The sequence below is a fragment of the Xiphophorus maculatus genome, chromosome 24, assembly GCF_002775205.1.
Source record: "Xiphophorus maculatus strain JP 163 A chromosome 24, X_maculatus-5.0-male, whole genome shotgun sequence".
Classification (NCBI taxonomy): domain Eukaryota; kingdom Metazoa; phylum Chordata; class Actinopteri; order Cyprinodontiformes; family Poeciliidae; genus Xiphophorus; species Xiphophorus maculatus.
In genome coordinates, this window is record NC_036466.1 from 4,437,439 (window position 1) to 4,453,089 (window position 15,651).

General features: G+C 42.1%; 1 protein-coding gene across 4 annotated transcripts in view; it reads left to right on the forward strand.

Moving 5' to 3' along the window:
• stk11ip (serine/threonine kinase 11 interacting protein) overlaps positions 1-13,334 on the forward strand; it is a 35,737-nt gene extending 22,403 nt beyond the window's left edge. For all 4 annotated transcript variants that reach the window (XM_023329948.1, XM_023329949.1, XM_023329950.1 and 1 more), the window contains exons 23-26: positions 4,880-4,964; positions 5,959-6,041; positions 8,975-9,195; positions 9,436-13,334. In XM_023329948.1, the coding sequence (XP_023185716.1) occupies positions 4,880-4,964; positions 5,959-6,041; positions 8,975-9,195; positions 9,436-9,576 (530 nt within the window). In that variant the 3' untranslated portion in view covers positions 9,577-13,334. The remainder of the gene's footprint in view (positions 1-4,879; positions 4,965-5,958; positions 6,042-8,974; positions 9,196-9,435) is intronic.
• Positions 13,335-15,651: the final 2,317 nt, after the last annotated feature.

Genomic DNA, 15,651 nt, shown 5'->3' on the forward strand with positions numbered 1-15,651 from the left:
GATGTTTCCGGTTCGAGCGTCAGCTATATGTTGGTTTCTGAGATAGCCGAGTTGTCGTTACGGCGACGGCTCTCTGTTCTGTCAGCCAAACGGACCCGAAATACAGCTGGTGAAAGATTTCGCCAGAGGAAGCACAGCAACGCTTAACCAAAACAAGCCCCCTGTCCCGTCGCCTAAATCAGCGGGCAAAAGTTTGAAACCACAGCTGGAATGACGGTGGACTCGCTGGCTAGAGAGGACGGAAAGGATGTGGTCGCAACCAGGCCGTCTTTCTGGAGCTGGCAGCTCTGACGCAGCTTCAGCTGAAACCCGAGCGATAACACGTGGCACATGGGAGCTGCTGCCCAGAGAGCGGCTCATTACCGTTTATTTTTCTCTCATTTGGGACAGTTTATTGCTTTTCAGTCGAGTTTGTCTTCCCAGATTTGATGGATTGGTCCCATCAGAAACGGGCTTTCGGAGGCCAGCTGACGTACGGAGTGGCGGTGTGGTGTTTGCTTTCGTGTGAAAACCCATCAGGGGTGTTGGTGTTGATGCTGGAGGCAGCGAGGGAGTGTGCAGCGTGACGCTCGCCAGACTCCCATCCAGACTCCAGTTGTTGCCAGCTTGCTTCTAAACACTTTGTCCGCCTGTCGCCTTTGCTTATGCGTGATCCCAGTCTTGGATGGCACCTCGCTAACTGTCTGCGTGAACATGTTATTTAATCTTCTCGTCAGTCCATCGTGTCTCGCTGCGTCATGTCAGCAGTGTGGGAGACTCTTCAAGTTTAATTTTTTTGGTAAAAAACTTTACTTTATTGATATAGTTTGTGTTTTTTTATTTTTATTTAGCTAACCTACCAAGCTACCATAGCTGGTTCAGGGTGAAAACTTACTTTGGAGCATCTGTTTCTGGGGCCCATCACAGGGGGTTCGTTTATGACTGAAGTGTCGCTGGAGTTATTAACCACTCATACATGTCGGAGAACTAATTACTGAACCTGGAATACTTTCTACGCACTCTTTATCTGCATGTCCTACTCCAGTGGTTCCCAAAGTGTGGGGCGTGCCGCCTGGGCGGGCGCAGTGCCATTGCGGAGGGGGGCGCGGGAAGCGGTATGGACGTATTAAAAAAAAAAATCAGTTACACAAAAAGTGTTTCTCTGTAAAGATGGTTTGTAGTGTGTTTTGTTGCAACCTGAAGTGTGAAATAAACTTCAGTGGAGTTTGAAAACAAAATGTGTGTATAGGTTTATGTCTGGTTGAACGATGTATGTGCCCGGTTGATTCTTTTTTTCTTTTTTGGGCATTTTATTGTAATCCATAGGGAGGCCCAGAAAACAATCTTTGGGAATCACTGTCCTAGTCTTTGATGTAGGGTTAAACATCTTACTAGATGAGTTTTTTGGGGGGAGGTTCATTCGTAGATGACAGATTTATTACTGCGTCTGTAAAACCAGCTACCAGATAATGTCGTGAGGTAGGAGACTGATAGTAATCAGCCTCAGTGACCATTTCTGGTTGGTTTCTATTTCTTTAAAAACCCACAAATGATTATATTTAGCCTGTCCACTGCCTTCCCTGTGAGATTCCTCTTGAAAAAAAGTTATCTCTTCCAGCACAGTCTGGTCTTTCTCCCATTGACTCGGATTGTCTCCCATTAATTTTGACCTGGCCAATCACTGAACAGAAAGAGACGTTGTGAATGATGACGTTGGTTTTCTGCGCTGTTTTAGAATTGTAGTCGCCTTAGTTTTAGCAAAGGCTGTGGAGGAAGTGAAGTCCCCATTTGCTACGCTTCCAAATATTGAATTTACATTTTCAGCTGCCTCGTTTGGATCAGCTCTCCTTTCTTCTGTCCTTTTTTCATTTTTACAATCATAAAAATGTAAGAGTACATACACTATACACTATAATAGACCATAAAAACACATGTAAATATGTGATACAAAATAGAACATATAGCATCTATGCTACATTATGCTAAAATATAATATGATATAATAGTACAGTATGGTATAGTATTACACAACATAATTATGCAACATATTATTGTGGTACAATACAATACAGTAAGATAAATTATACTAATATACAAAAGTAACACGATTCTGTGATTCAGTATGTGTATACTACAATACTTTTCAGTATAATACAGTTGATAAGTGTTGTACAGTATAATACAGTATCATGTTGTATGATACATTATGACAGCATGATCAATATACTGTTTAGTATAATGTTGTATACTACAGTATGTTGCAATGTTATACGATATTATTCCAAACAATATGATGCAAAGTGATACTGTATGGTACACATGACATAATTAAATACTATACAAAATGTTATGGTTTGACAAAACAGTATTATATTACTGTTTTATAATATAAAACAGTAATATTAAAAAATAGAAACATATTTTGAAGAAAGGCCCCTATTTGGAATTCGAATAGGTGCCTTCATAAGGAAAGCCTTAACTAAAATAGCATTTTGCAGAAACCCAAATAGCTTATTCAGCAAGGAAAGCATATTTATTTGAATGTATGAATAATTCCCGTCTTTGACATTCTGATGAATATTCTTATGACTTGTATATCTAATCTCCTTCCTGGACTTTAAAACCACAATTCTGGTGGTTCTTCTTTCTGCATTTGTTGCAGCACAGAACAAATGACAGTACAGTCCTATTGGTTCTCTTCTAGTGCAGTAACATTTATTGTACTGTTATTCGTATTTCACAGTACAAATGCTGTAGTGTACTGTTCAGTTTTAAAAAAAAGATGAAAACTTCATTTGGATTTTATTCATTTGGTTCAGTCTTTGGCCTTTTTTTAAAACTACATGTTAACTCTTTTTTTTAATAAAAAACAGCTGTTGCTAGCTTGAGATGCTTACACTGAGAACGATTTTTGAAACAGTTCACACATGTTCATTATTACTCAAACACTTGTTTGCGTTTTCCTTCTTTTTGGTAAACCAAGCATTACCAGAATCACTTGTAGCCTTAATTTAAAGATCCAAGCCAATAAAAGAGTCAATGTCCTGGGAATGAACTCTGCCTTTCTTAACCACATTATGAGTATACAAACATATATATATGTATATATTTTTTTTTAAATGTCCTTTTCTACTACAAAAATGATTCTTTCCTTCTGATTGTCGTCAGAAGATTAAAGCAGACCAAACTTTGCCACCGTCCCACTCCCCGTCGCTCCTCCTTCATGTCCATTGATACCTCCTCCACCCCGTATTGTTGTCACCCTTAATCTCACACCGACATTTGACGCCTGCTCGGCGTCACCCAGCGGATCCTATTCACCGCCGCATTTTTTTTTCCCACCCACGGACTCAATGGAGCTGAAACCCTACACCTGCAACTGGAGTTGGCTTTCTTGTTGGAGTTACAATAGCAGAAGGTCTGTCAGTCGGGAGTGCCGCTTCTGTCTGCGGGCTCCCTCCGCCCCGTGAATGATGGGGTATGATGTTCCTTGATCTGCTTTCACACTCTGGTTTAGTTTTCTTGGCTTGTTCCCTTTTGCCGGGTTGGTGAATGTAAACAGCGCTGAAATGTCTCACCTTAACCCGAATGTCTCGTGAAAGTTAGTAGACGGGTGTGTGTGACATCTCTTGTTTGAGCTGCTCACTTTTCTGGCAAATCCATGAACCTTTAGATGTTTTCCAAAAGGAATGTGGGGCATTTTCTTTAAATGTCCTGTGGTTATTTAATAAATCTTTTGGTTTCTAGATGCGTCCTCGGAGATCTCATACTTCAGGCCTTCCATTCTTTGGTTTTGGAATTGTTTTGGAATATTTGGTTGAGTGATGAATGCTCCATTGAGGACACAAAAGCACACACTCCGCTTTTCCACAATATTTAGAGAAGAATGTAAGTTTGATTTAGGGCTGCAGTTCATTACAGAGGATGGAAAATGAAATGATATCCAGATAGTGGCTGATCGCACAACAACAAACCCGATTGGCTTCAGAAGGCTACCAAATCCGGACATCTGAGTTCAGGCAGCCGAATGAGTTGGAAAGGAAAATCTGGGATTTCTTTGGAATTCTGGACAGAAAACGATGTCACAGAAATGCAAATATACATGTCTGCACATCTCTGAGACAGAACTTTGTTATGTCACGATAGCGAGACGTACTGTATGTTCGAGTGTATGACTGTCGCGTTGTTTTTCTCAAAACGTCAAATCCTCAGAACCAAAGCCGTGTTGTTCTTGAAGCACAATATGCAAACAGTAAAGGAAGAGATTTAAAGGAATAGACGGCCTAAAAAACATTATGATGAAACATATTTTGATTAATAGAGAAGGTTGGTTGGTTGGGATGAATGGGTGGTCTGTGTAGGCATTGGTAGATCGGGTGTTGCACTTAAATTAAGATTAATTTAAGTGTATCTAAACAGGAGATGTTGCAGATACAAGTTCATAAGTTGCTCCGTGGGAGAAAGTTCTGAATATGAATCTTGGTGTGGGGTCAGACGAAGGTTCTAACTCAAACCCTTACGTGGACTTAGCATGCTGTCGTTCTCTCTGGGTACTCCCATATCTTCCCATAGTCCAACAGGAAATGGCGGCTAGTCTGGGCAGAGAACTTCTTGACAGCTACTGGTCCTGTCAAGACACCAGTAGTCTAACACTCCATAAATCTGTCCTCTGAAGAAAGCCGTTGTGGCAACAAGTGAAATATGAAGTCTGGCTCGTGGTTTTCCATAAGCCAAGTCACTGTCATGATGCTTTTCTTCAATGGGACAAGAAGACGTCCCAGGACAGGACCAGGAGGAACGTCTTCAGCGTTCCATGAACTGGTTAAAATAGTTGAGGTCTGAAGAAAAGTCTGGATTTTTTTTCAGGACCATAACAACTTTCTCTCGTTCTTTCCTCCAGGAATGGTCCGTGAGATGGCCCACAAATCTGAGAGCAGGCTGCAGTCCATCTCCACCACCAGGCTGTCCGCCCAGCACCACCTCTGGTATGCGTTTGCCAGCGCCGCCTGCCCCGCCGCCGTCTCTCGACTCTTTATTTGTGTCAACGCTGAAAGATGTGGTGTGAACAGTGTTGCGCACATTTGTATGCGGTCAAGCCATGAAGGTTAAGGGGAGAAGTTCCAAAGCTGCGCATTTCTGACACATCTTTATTTGATTACAATCAGCTTTTCTCAGACTTCGTTTGGTAAAACAGGCTCACTAAATTAGCTGGTAAACCACATCTTAATTGGTAACATGTGCCTCCCCTTGCAAATTGTGCAGCATTTGCTTCCCCCCCCCCTGAGTAGTTTGTAATCGCCACCAATAATTTTTTTTACACCTTTTAATTATGGGTTTGTTTTTTCCCTCTAGCTTTTTTTTGCCGTTCCTGTTTTTCCGAGATGGGGGGGGGGGGAGGATTTTTAATCATAAAAGTATGATTTCAGGGAAGAAAAGTTCAACATCTCGTGACAATCGAAGGTTTTATTCCTGCTGACAGATTGCGAATACTCACAAAGCAGGCTTGACGGAAAGGTATTTCATTTGATTTGAACAGCCCCCTGACCTCTCTAGAGTTTCTGACAGATGAATTCCAGCCCCGCGTCCCGAGGAGCCCGTTGGAGCGTCCGCGTACAAACACACCACGGATGCCGGACATTTTTTCAGCGTCTCATCTGGTTTTAGCTCCTCGGCTCAATCGTCAAAAGGCGAAAAAACAAAAATAAAAAATAAGCCCAACCCAAGCGGCTCCTTCATGTGTACCCGAGGCAGCAAAGCACAGTCTGAAAACACACTTCCCAGTGTTTGCGCAACACACGTCCCGTCAGCCGTTATTATGTCAATTATCCCCTCTGTTCTGCAGTTAATGCGGAATTCGTGCCGCACCGCTTTGGTGCCGACATCTTTCTGACGTAGCAGCACCTGCCAGCTCCTCATCTTAGAACAGGAATCTGTGGGACGTGTCTGAATATTTATGATGCACTTCTTTTGATCTGTCAGGCCGCTGGTGTGCGAAGACATCCAGGCAGATGTGGAGGACGGACAGCTGCAGTTCTTCTACATCCTGGCTTTTGTCCGCCGAGGTGACTTCTCTCCCCTCCTCCCCCCTCAAACCTTTAACGATCTTCAGACAAAGCGCTCTGGCTCTGCCAGATATCTCCTCTGTTATCACTCAGAGAAATCTGCTTTCATCAGTGGCTTTTTTTTTTTTGTACTTCTTCTGTTTCTGAGGCCCATTTGCAAGATGTTGGTTTGTTATGGGAACAGCGAGATTTCAGGACGCACGTCAAGTGCATCGACATGCAAGGTTTGCCTCTGGGTAAACCCCGTTGAATTAACTGCAGACGAGTACACAGTTCTGGCCAGTAGGTTTACCCTCAACCATCACAGGCATACATATATGCATTTTGGGCTCTTAGTGATTTATTTGAACTGTTCTTTTTCCACGTTGCAACAATTATTTGACATAAAACTGTGACATTTATTGCTGATTTCCTCCAATGGAGGCAAAATTTAATGTACAGGCTTACAGTGAAGTCACAAACCATGACGACATGTTAAAGCTTGTGTGTTTTTAATACTTTTATATTTAGCATCCATTTAAATACATTTAAATAGTACTACAACTTCATAGAACTTCAAATGACAAAGTATAAAAACTGAAAAACATGGGGGTGGGTGGGTGGATGGAATGGATGGAATGGATGGAAGATTTGTTGGATGCAGGATGGATGGTTGGTTGGTTGGTTGGTTGGAATGGATGGAAGATTTGTTGGATGCAGGATGGATGGTTGGTTGGTTGGTTGGTTGGAATGGATGGAAGATTTGTTGGATGCAGGATGGATGGATGGTTGGTTAGAATGGATGGAAGATTTGTTGGATGCAGGATGGATGGATGGTTGGTTGGTTGGTTGGAATGGATGGAAGATTTGTTGGATGCAGGATGGATGGATGGAAGATTTGTTGGATGCAGGATGGATGGATGGAAGATTTGTTGGATGCAGGATGGATGGATGGAAGATTTGTTGGATGCAGGATGGATGGATGGATGGTTGGTTAGAATGGATGGAAGATTTGTTGGATGCAGGATGGATGGTTGGTTGGTTGGTTGGTTGGTTGGTTGGTTGGTTGGTTGGTTGGTTGGTTGGTTGGAATGGATGGAAGATTTGTTGGATGCAGGATGGACGAATGGATGGTTGGTTGGTAGAATAATAGATGAATGGTTTTGTTGGATGGTTGGATGGATAATGTGTGGGTGTGATGGATCCATCCAACCATCCAGCTGCCCACCAACACACCCCTCTCATCCCTCCATCATTCCTTCTCTCCCTCCTTCCAGTCTCCAGTTTTCCCAGGTTCCATATTTGAATCCTGCCCACTGCAGAAATCCCTACCATAAACTCAGAGTGAACTTTTCTATTTCACGTTTTGAACTCGGCCTCAAAACTCATTAGAACTCTGGAAACCTGGGAGTGGAAACGTGTGGAACGTTGTCATGAAAAATGTGTGGGAACCCAAAGGAACACGGAGGAAAAAAGACCAGCTGGGTGGACGCTGCGGTGATCCTTCGTAATCCTGAAATTGACTCAATAAAGAGGCTCACGAACAAAGAAAGGATACATTATTTTATTTCCCTCCAACTTATTGCAGACGGAGCCAAAAAATATGGAAAACAGGAGGTGATTTGTGGCCAGCCGCTGACGTGAGCCGCCTGTCAGCGAGCCCCGCTGACCTTTGCCAATAAATGAGGCAGAAATATACTGTTTAGACTCAGCGGCTTGACAGATGACTGTATTTGCATGCATGTGGTTAGGGACCAAATGTGTCAGGGCTGCAGGGTGCACGGCAGCCCGGCGCACTCTGCCTGTCCAAGGAATTTCAGCTGGCTCCTGAACACATCCCGACCTGCCTCTTACCCCCGCCTCTTCCCAGCTCTGACATGCAACGCTAAAGCTACGAGAGGAAGCTCTTAACGTCATTTGACCCGTAACTGTTACTTCTAAGAGGTTCAGGTATTCAAACGTACAATTTCTTTTGCGTCTTGACGCTCAAAATATGACAGCAAGCGGAAGGGTGGTTGGGTTTTACAGTAAGATTAATAACTCAAACCGAAGGGAAAAAATGATAGATTTACACATTTACGTTAATAAATATGCCCGGCTAGATGCTCTAATTCCTACATAAGAGTAAAACACAATTTATTAGAATTGAAAATTGTAAATTCTCATATTTTTCCATTGATATTTGGCCATTTTGATTAGAAAGAAACCCTCAATAGTCAATTTTACACATTCTTTATTTATTAGCTATAAAGATTCGCAATTTCCTCTTTCCTCCAGCTCAAATACTGAAAAATCTCATTTCCTTTCTCCGTTAAATGCAGCAAATGCTAAATCTCACACTAACGTAGATCTGTAAGTTCATCCATGGACTTTAATGCACTTTAAGGTGAAATAAAAATGTGATTGTTAGTAATATCTGTTTGAAAGTTTTTTTTAACTGGATTTAAAACGTAATAAAACCTGACTACATGAATGCTTCGTGACGTACCGATGAAATATTGAATCTGGAAGGTCTGTGCACTTTTGTTCAGTTGTTTAATTGATATTCAGAAAATAAAAAAAGAACTCTTTAGTTAATTTTTAGGTAATAGAATATGTCAAATTTTTTTTTGTATTCTTGACTTTATTCAGACATCAAAAATCTAAAAATAGAAATCGCTTCACAACCTTATTTGACTTTGATATTTGTTTTGTAGCATCTAGTGCAAAATTCTGTAAGCACATTTTTTTCTATTTCACATGAAGACTGATAGTAAAATAAGTCTTTTTTAAAAAAATCTATTTTTAATAATCAGTTAAAACAACTGAACAAAAGGTACAGGAATGGAAAATCTTTGCTTAACGCTATTCAGACTTGACAAAAAAGAAAAACAAACATTCATGCTGGGTACCACCATAAATGCACAATTACATTAACGCGCCACTCCTACTCTGTTTAAAACTGTTTTCCGTAGAGGAGCTGTGGCTGCCTCAGACTGTGCTGGCCACCAGAGAAACCCTCTACCTGCTGGACGAAGATCACCAATGGAGGAAAAGCGTCTCGGCGGCGCCCGAGGACAGCCGGGCGCGCAGCGGGAGCGTCGCCGTCCTGGAAACGCTTCCCATCAGCTGCGTGAGCTCGGTTCTGCTGTGGGCCTCGGACCCGCTCAGGATGGACTTCAAGCTTTACGACGAGGTTAGTCCGTCCTGAGAAGACGGCGGCCGGCCGCTCGGACTCTTCCGCTTCAGCGGAGAGAAACGATGAAGAGCAAGGTCGACCGAGGTCGCAGGAGCGTCCTCGCTTTAACTCTCTATTCTTTCTCTCTTTTTTTTTTTTTTTTGGGTCGTCTTTCCGATTCGGTTGGCAATTTTCTTGAGTTCTGGATGTTCTGAAAGCTCAAAAGTCTGTGTTGTGTTCTCACGTGTTTTTCTGCAGACCGTGAAGCAGGAGAAGACGTGGTGCGTGCGCACGGAGAGCGCCGAGCTCCTCCAGGGTCTGCTGTCCTGGGTCAGGGCGCAGTGGGAGGCCATGTTCGGAGTCAAGCTGCACACGAGTCTGCGAGACGAGCCGTCGTAATGGATCCAAGCAAACAAAACAACAAAAGCCGGAGTTTTAGGCTTCAGTCCTGTGCCGGGTTATCGAGCGAGTCTGCATCTTTTGTTTTCTCTGCACTCAAGTTTTTGCTCCCATTATGCTTGTTGCTTCAAGCCAAGAGCTGGGAAATGATTGCACTCATTCATGTGGTACACAAGCCTGTAAAAAAAAAAAAAAAAAAAAAAGCTCTGCTTGCATAATTTTTCCTCCAGGGAAAAAAAAACAAACAACATCCCCAGTGGGTTTTTCTACAGCTGAAATGAAGTGTGCCTTGTTTCTTTGTGAAGATGAGACGTCCTCGTTCGGCGATGCACCTAAATGCACGTCGTGTTTTCTGGATCGCCTGTCAGCGCTTCGCCAATGTAGGGCAGGTTCCTCCGACTGGGGGGAACGGCAGCAAGGCTTTAACACGAGGAACGGCTAAGGCTCTCATCAAGGGAAACCTTTGACCCCAGTTGGGGTCTTATAGTTGGTCTAAGCATAAATGGTCTTGTGTACTGTTTAAAATGTAATCCACAGGTGTGAATTAAGAGTTTATATAAAATAGATCGTCAGGAAGAATCTAACTTAATTTATGTTGTCGATGCACTTTTATTTTTGTATAAATGGATCATCAATGTGTTTACTTGGATATAAAAAAAAAAAAAAGAAGAAAAAGTCGTCTTTGTTTCTGTCGTCGCGTGGCCTTGAACAATTCTGCCGACTTCCTGTTGCAAATTTACAAAACGGACGCGTTTTATTCATTGATGGATCCTGCTGATGATGGCGAGATTGGAAAAAAGGGAAAAGAAAAAAAAAAAAAAGATACCCGAAGCCAAAATTTCTCCAAAATTAAGTTCCTTTTATCCTCCTTCAACCGCAGATAAATCATCACATGTTTTACATTTTAATAGGTTTACTCTTCGTTATTTGCATGTCTGCTCCTGCTTGCTGCGGCGTCTCAAGATATTAAGGAAGCCAAATTCCAAACTGGATTTTTTGTCTTCGCCTGATGCAACTTGTAAAGGTGGAGTTACTTTTGCCTGGTTGATGATACAGAAACATTGAGGAGAGACGCAGACAAGGACTTTTATTTAGCCATTTTCCTCATATTTGATTCAGCCTTCACTTGTTGCGTTTCCGCCAAGGTTTGGGACAAATTGGAGGTAGGAAGACTACGTTGCTAAGACGGCAGGTCTCGATGTGAACGATTTATGACCCCTGAGCGACCCCAGAGGTGAAGAGCAAGTGATAATAGATGCCGTCGTCTATGGATCGATTTTAAAAGTTTGACAGTGTTGCCACGTGATCATAAGGCGAAGGAAGTTTAGGAAAAAAGAAAGTACAGCTAACAGCAATGGTACTTTGCGGAACACTGACTGGACCCTTTGGGTGTGTAGTCTGGACCAGAAGTGGTGAGACTGCGATGTGATGCGCTTCACTGACGTACTTTCTTCACAATTATCAGAATTATAGCGCATATCGCATGTCAATGATGTAAAACTCGGGACAAAAGCGACATGACTGCTGTGAAAGGAATCTGATGCGTATTTTATTTGGTAAATGTGGAAGTGGCACAAATCGGATTGTTTTTGGGTGAAAACATCGTAATGAAAATGTCTGATACGGGCGACTTCAGGCAAAAAATGAATTGGACTTCGATTGCATTTGTCTTCTGTGTGAATGTAGCGAGTTTGCATGTGACGCTAGGCCTTCTAGGTCTGGATAGGAAGTTAATAAAACTGAATGCATTCAAAATCCTCTTAAATTTTCTACCAGTTGAACAACAGGAATAATTATTGTTTGAGAAGGCGACATTCAAACCTGGTTATTGCTGAAAGCTCAAGTCGTTCAACTCCTGGATCTTTTTTCAGGCGCGTCGTCACCACCAAATGGGTATGAGTGAATATGGTTTTGTGATTTTTTTTTTTTTGCTTTCCTCTGCTAAACAAACAAAGAAAATTTCCCTAGGCCCTAAAAGTTTTGGGTAATCTCCTACAGAGGAGACGCCGAGTAAATAAAGGACCCACGAAACGGATCCTGGTTTCTAAGCACAAACAAAGATGTTCTCTTTGGTCATTTAGTACCAAATGCTTTTTTTTTTTTCTTTTCACCGAGTTCAGTCCAGGCTCAGCTGTGTGAAAGCCATATTTGCCCAGTCTTGTCGGTGTAAATATTTCCTAGGCTGAGCAGATGCCGCGCACATGTTTCACAAGACCAGGATCACCTTCGGTTCCAACCACGTGGCCGAGGGCCCCCCTGGCCCCCCACTCTCACCGGCCCTCCACAAACCAGTGAGCAGCAGCAGCAGCACACAAATGACTGGTCGTTACTTACCCGCGACCGACCTGGTCTCAATGTTCCCGGAGGTTTGATGCACACAATTAACAAGCGGCTCGTTTTGCAGCAAGGTTGATTTCTGTCTCCGTGCAGGACTACAGGTCGTCCACAGTTGAAGGCCGCCGCTCTTCCCCCACAGATGTGGACGTGTGCAGGAGACTCAAAACACTTTTCGCACCATAGATGTTCTCCCGGGTTTCGCAGTGTTTCCTTTCACACCAGCACTTTCGTTTAAAATGTCAACTTTATTTCCGTAATATTGGGTTTATGTTATGGAGGAAACCAACAGGCTGCTTACTGAGAGCTCTGGATTGTAATAGTTAGGAACATTTTTGTGTTATGATGTTCTGATTTTAACATTTATGTTGCAGGTACAATATTTAAGCTTGAATTAGTTCCCAAAGTTTATTTAATGTTCTTCTTAGTCTCCTTCCTGAAGGCTAAGGCTTTGTGCATAAATTATCCTGTGTTCATTGTTAACTAGTCTTAGTGTAACCTGGTTGTATTGCTCTTTTGTTATAATTACACAAAATATATTTTTTGGATTATTTATATTGTTACTTGTATTGTTCTGAATACACCTCTAAGACTCTGTCGTTGTTTTAACCGTGTTATTTTAAGATCGGAAGCCCCGCCTTTTTATTTCTTCTTCTGTGGTATTCCTTTGGTTTGCCTTGCTTGACATTTTCTGTTCAGGTCTTTTTTCTAGATTTTTTAAAATTATTGCAGAGTATTAGGGCCATAATAATAGTTTTTTTTTTTTTTTTATTTTATTACAGGAATAAAGTTGTAAAATTAAGAGAAAACGTCGCTGTGATGAGAAAAAGGCTTTAATAGTTCACCAGCTCAGTGAGTCCTTGTGGTTTTGTCTTCAAAATAGACGCACAATTGTTTTAAAGTCCTTCTTCTGATGATAGTTGGAAAAAAAAAATGATATGGAATTATAACTTCACAAAATGCTGGACGTCCCTCATTTCATTTTTGTATTGCTGCGCGTAGAATTTCTCATAAAATTACTACTTCATTCTCCTATTACTACCTTGTTCAGGTAATATTGTTGACTTCATTCTCAAATTATGACTATTCTCATTTTATGACTTCGTACAACAACTTCATTCTCGTGTCGGTACGACATTGTTCTCGGCTGCATGCTTGTACATCGTTGTTGTTGTGCGTAAAATTGCAACTTCTGGTGATATGATTTTATTGTCAAATTATTATTTTATTCCTGTTATGTTACGACTTCATTGTCATACATTAATCTTGCAATATTGCGACTTTATGCTTGTATAGTCATACCTACATTGTCGTGCAACATTTTTGTAATGTCACATGGTAATATGGCCTAAACCTCAAAATGTTATGTTTATTCTCGTACAACTTTTTGTCATAATATGACTGTACTAAAGGGATTAGTTTGTCCCAATTTTCCTCGGTTTCTCTTTGCCAACGTTTTCTTTTGGGCCCTTGTTGCCAGGTTTGTGAGATATTTGCTTTTTGATGGATATTTTTCAAATTCTTTTTGGACAAAATAGCATTTCCTCTTTGCGCCTTTGTACTTGTGCCTCGCCGTTCGACACACCAACGGAGAAGTAGACTGAGAACTCAAAGAAGCATCACATCAGCTTGCGATCACTAAACAGTCCGAGTTGATTTATAGCACCTCCCTAATCGTGCAAGCTGTTGTGAAAAACATCGGACACAGCAATGATCCTTTTCCTTCTCTGTCGAGAAGGTGTGTGAAGAGTGGAAATTGCAGCCGACTAAATGTGTTATTTTCCTACCTGAAAGAGAAAAAATAGCTCACATAAAACCAAGTTAATGGTGAAGCATACTGTACATCATTAATTCTGCTTTATGGCTCTGATCTGGCACCATTTACTTCTCCCACATGCCCACACTAAGCCATGCATTTCACAGTTTTACTGTCTTTCTCCATGTGGTAAGTGTTTCTTTTGTGTTTTCTGCTTTTTTTTTTTTTTTTTATTGTTTTTGATCATCTAAATAACCGTTCCCGGGCCTCAGGAACAAAGTGCAAGTGAGGAAATGCTGCATGTTTTTAAAAAAAAACAACATTTTTTTTTATTTGGCTGGCTCTGGTGGAATTAATGATCCTAAAAACTCAGCATTGAAAAATCCATGAGTCAGACTGATTGCATGCTCCGAATTTGTCGTTCACTTTTATGTTTCTAGGAGGAAATAAGCAATCTGGGCCGATACTAAAACATTACCGCAGCGTGTGTTTGCCGTGAGGAGAGGCCGCGTATGCTGCGCGGGTGGGCAAAAATCAAAAGTACCTCATATCAGTCAGTCCTGCCCTTAATGATGCAGCTAATATTCTCTCTGCAGGAGTGTAAGGAAGAATTTTGAAGCCCTTACAGAGCCTCACACGACCCTGTCAAGCTCCCGCAACCAATTTGTGGGCCTGTTGGCTCACAATTTCCCCCCCTTTTTTCTTCTTCCATAGCTCCCAGCGTACTACTGATCCAAAGCCAAGGTCTGCAAACACAAAAGAGACGCAGGTGAATAAGTTCATGTTTCACTCAGAACTTATCAGAGCACAGACGGATTGATAGGCCGACAGGAAGCAGGGCAGCTTGGCCCGGTGCAGACATCTGGCCTGGTTTGACTCCTCGCCCCCTCCTCCAAACATTTCAGGTTCTCTTTCTCAGTCTGGAGCGCCACAGCTGCGCCGTGCATGACAGTGAGAAATCTGTTGTTTTTGTCGAATGCCAGAATCAGCCAGATTGTTGGACGGTGGGGCCTCCGCGTGTAAAAGCTGCAGTCTCGCAGTCCTCCGTCAGACCGGTGGGGCTGCCAAGCTGCGGTCCAGGGCACAACATCGGCTCCTCCACATACAGACGGATCGAATGTTACAGTACACAGCTCTTGTTCTCTGTGGAAAATATTCTTGTATGACGACTTTGGTTATTAATAGAACCAAAACAGACCTTATGAATCAAGGTCTGGCTGACCTTGATTGAAGCTTCTCTGGAGGAATTCTGTTCAATTTGGCAGGTTAAAGTTCACGTGACAGGACTGGACTTAAGTCTGGACTTCGACTGGGCTCATGTCTTCATTGATCATTGTCCTGCATGAGCTTAAAGTCACCAACTTGGTACTTTTTCACAGCCCTGTATTACAATCTATAGAGATGGATGTAGGAGCTGTAAAGTTCTGATTTGTAAAACTTTAACAGGAGGGTCCTGAACTCAACACTTCGTTGCTCAGCCGGTATTGCACCATCACCGTCGTCTCACACAAGACCCTGAATGAACTATTGAAGATTATGATATTTACACTTTGAGTCAACTCCCCCCCCGAGCAATTTGGAAGCTGCAGTTTGTTGAATATTTTGTGCAGGCCATTAAAGCTGGAGGTCAGACTGAATATTATACACAACTCTCACTCTTTAAACACGGGAAAGCAACTCAACAGCCTCCATAGTTGCTATAAAGTTGAATCATAAATCCAAAAGTGAACATTACAACCTTCATAAAACCTGGATTTATTGAGGGGGCTATTGTAGCCTGTGGATCCACGATGATGGCAATTGAGTGCATATATTCGGACATTTTTAAAATAATAACGCATAAGAGCAGCCTGCTCGGCCTGCGCAGGGTTTCATTGGACAATTACTGTTGAGCTCACAAGCCTGAAGAAAAGAACAAATAAACAGTGTGACAAAAATGACCACGAAGGGAAACCAAGGATTGTTAGCGAGAATTAAAAGTGATG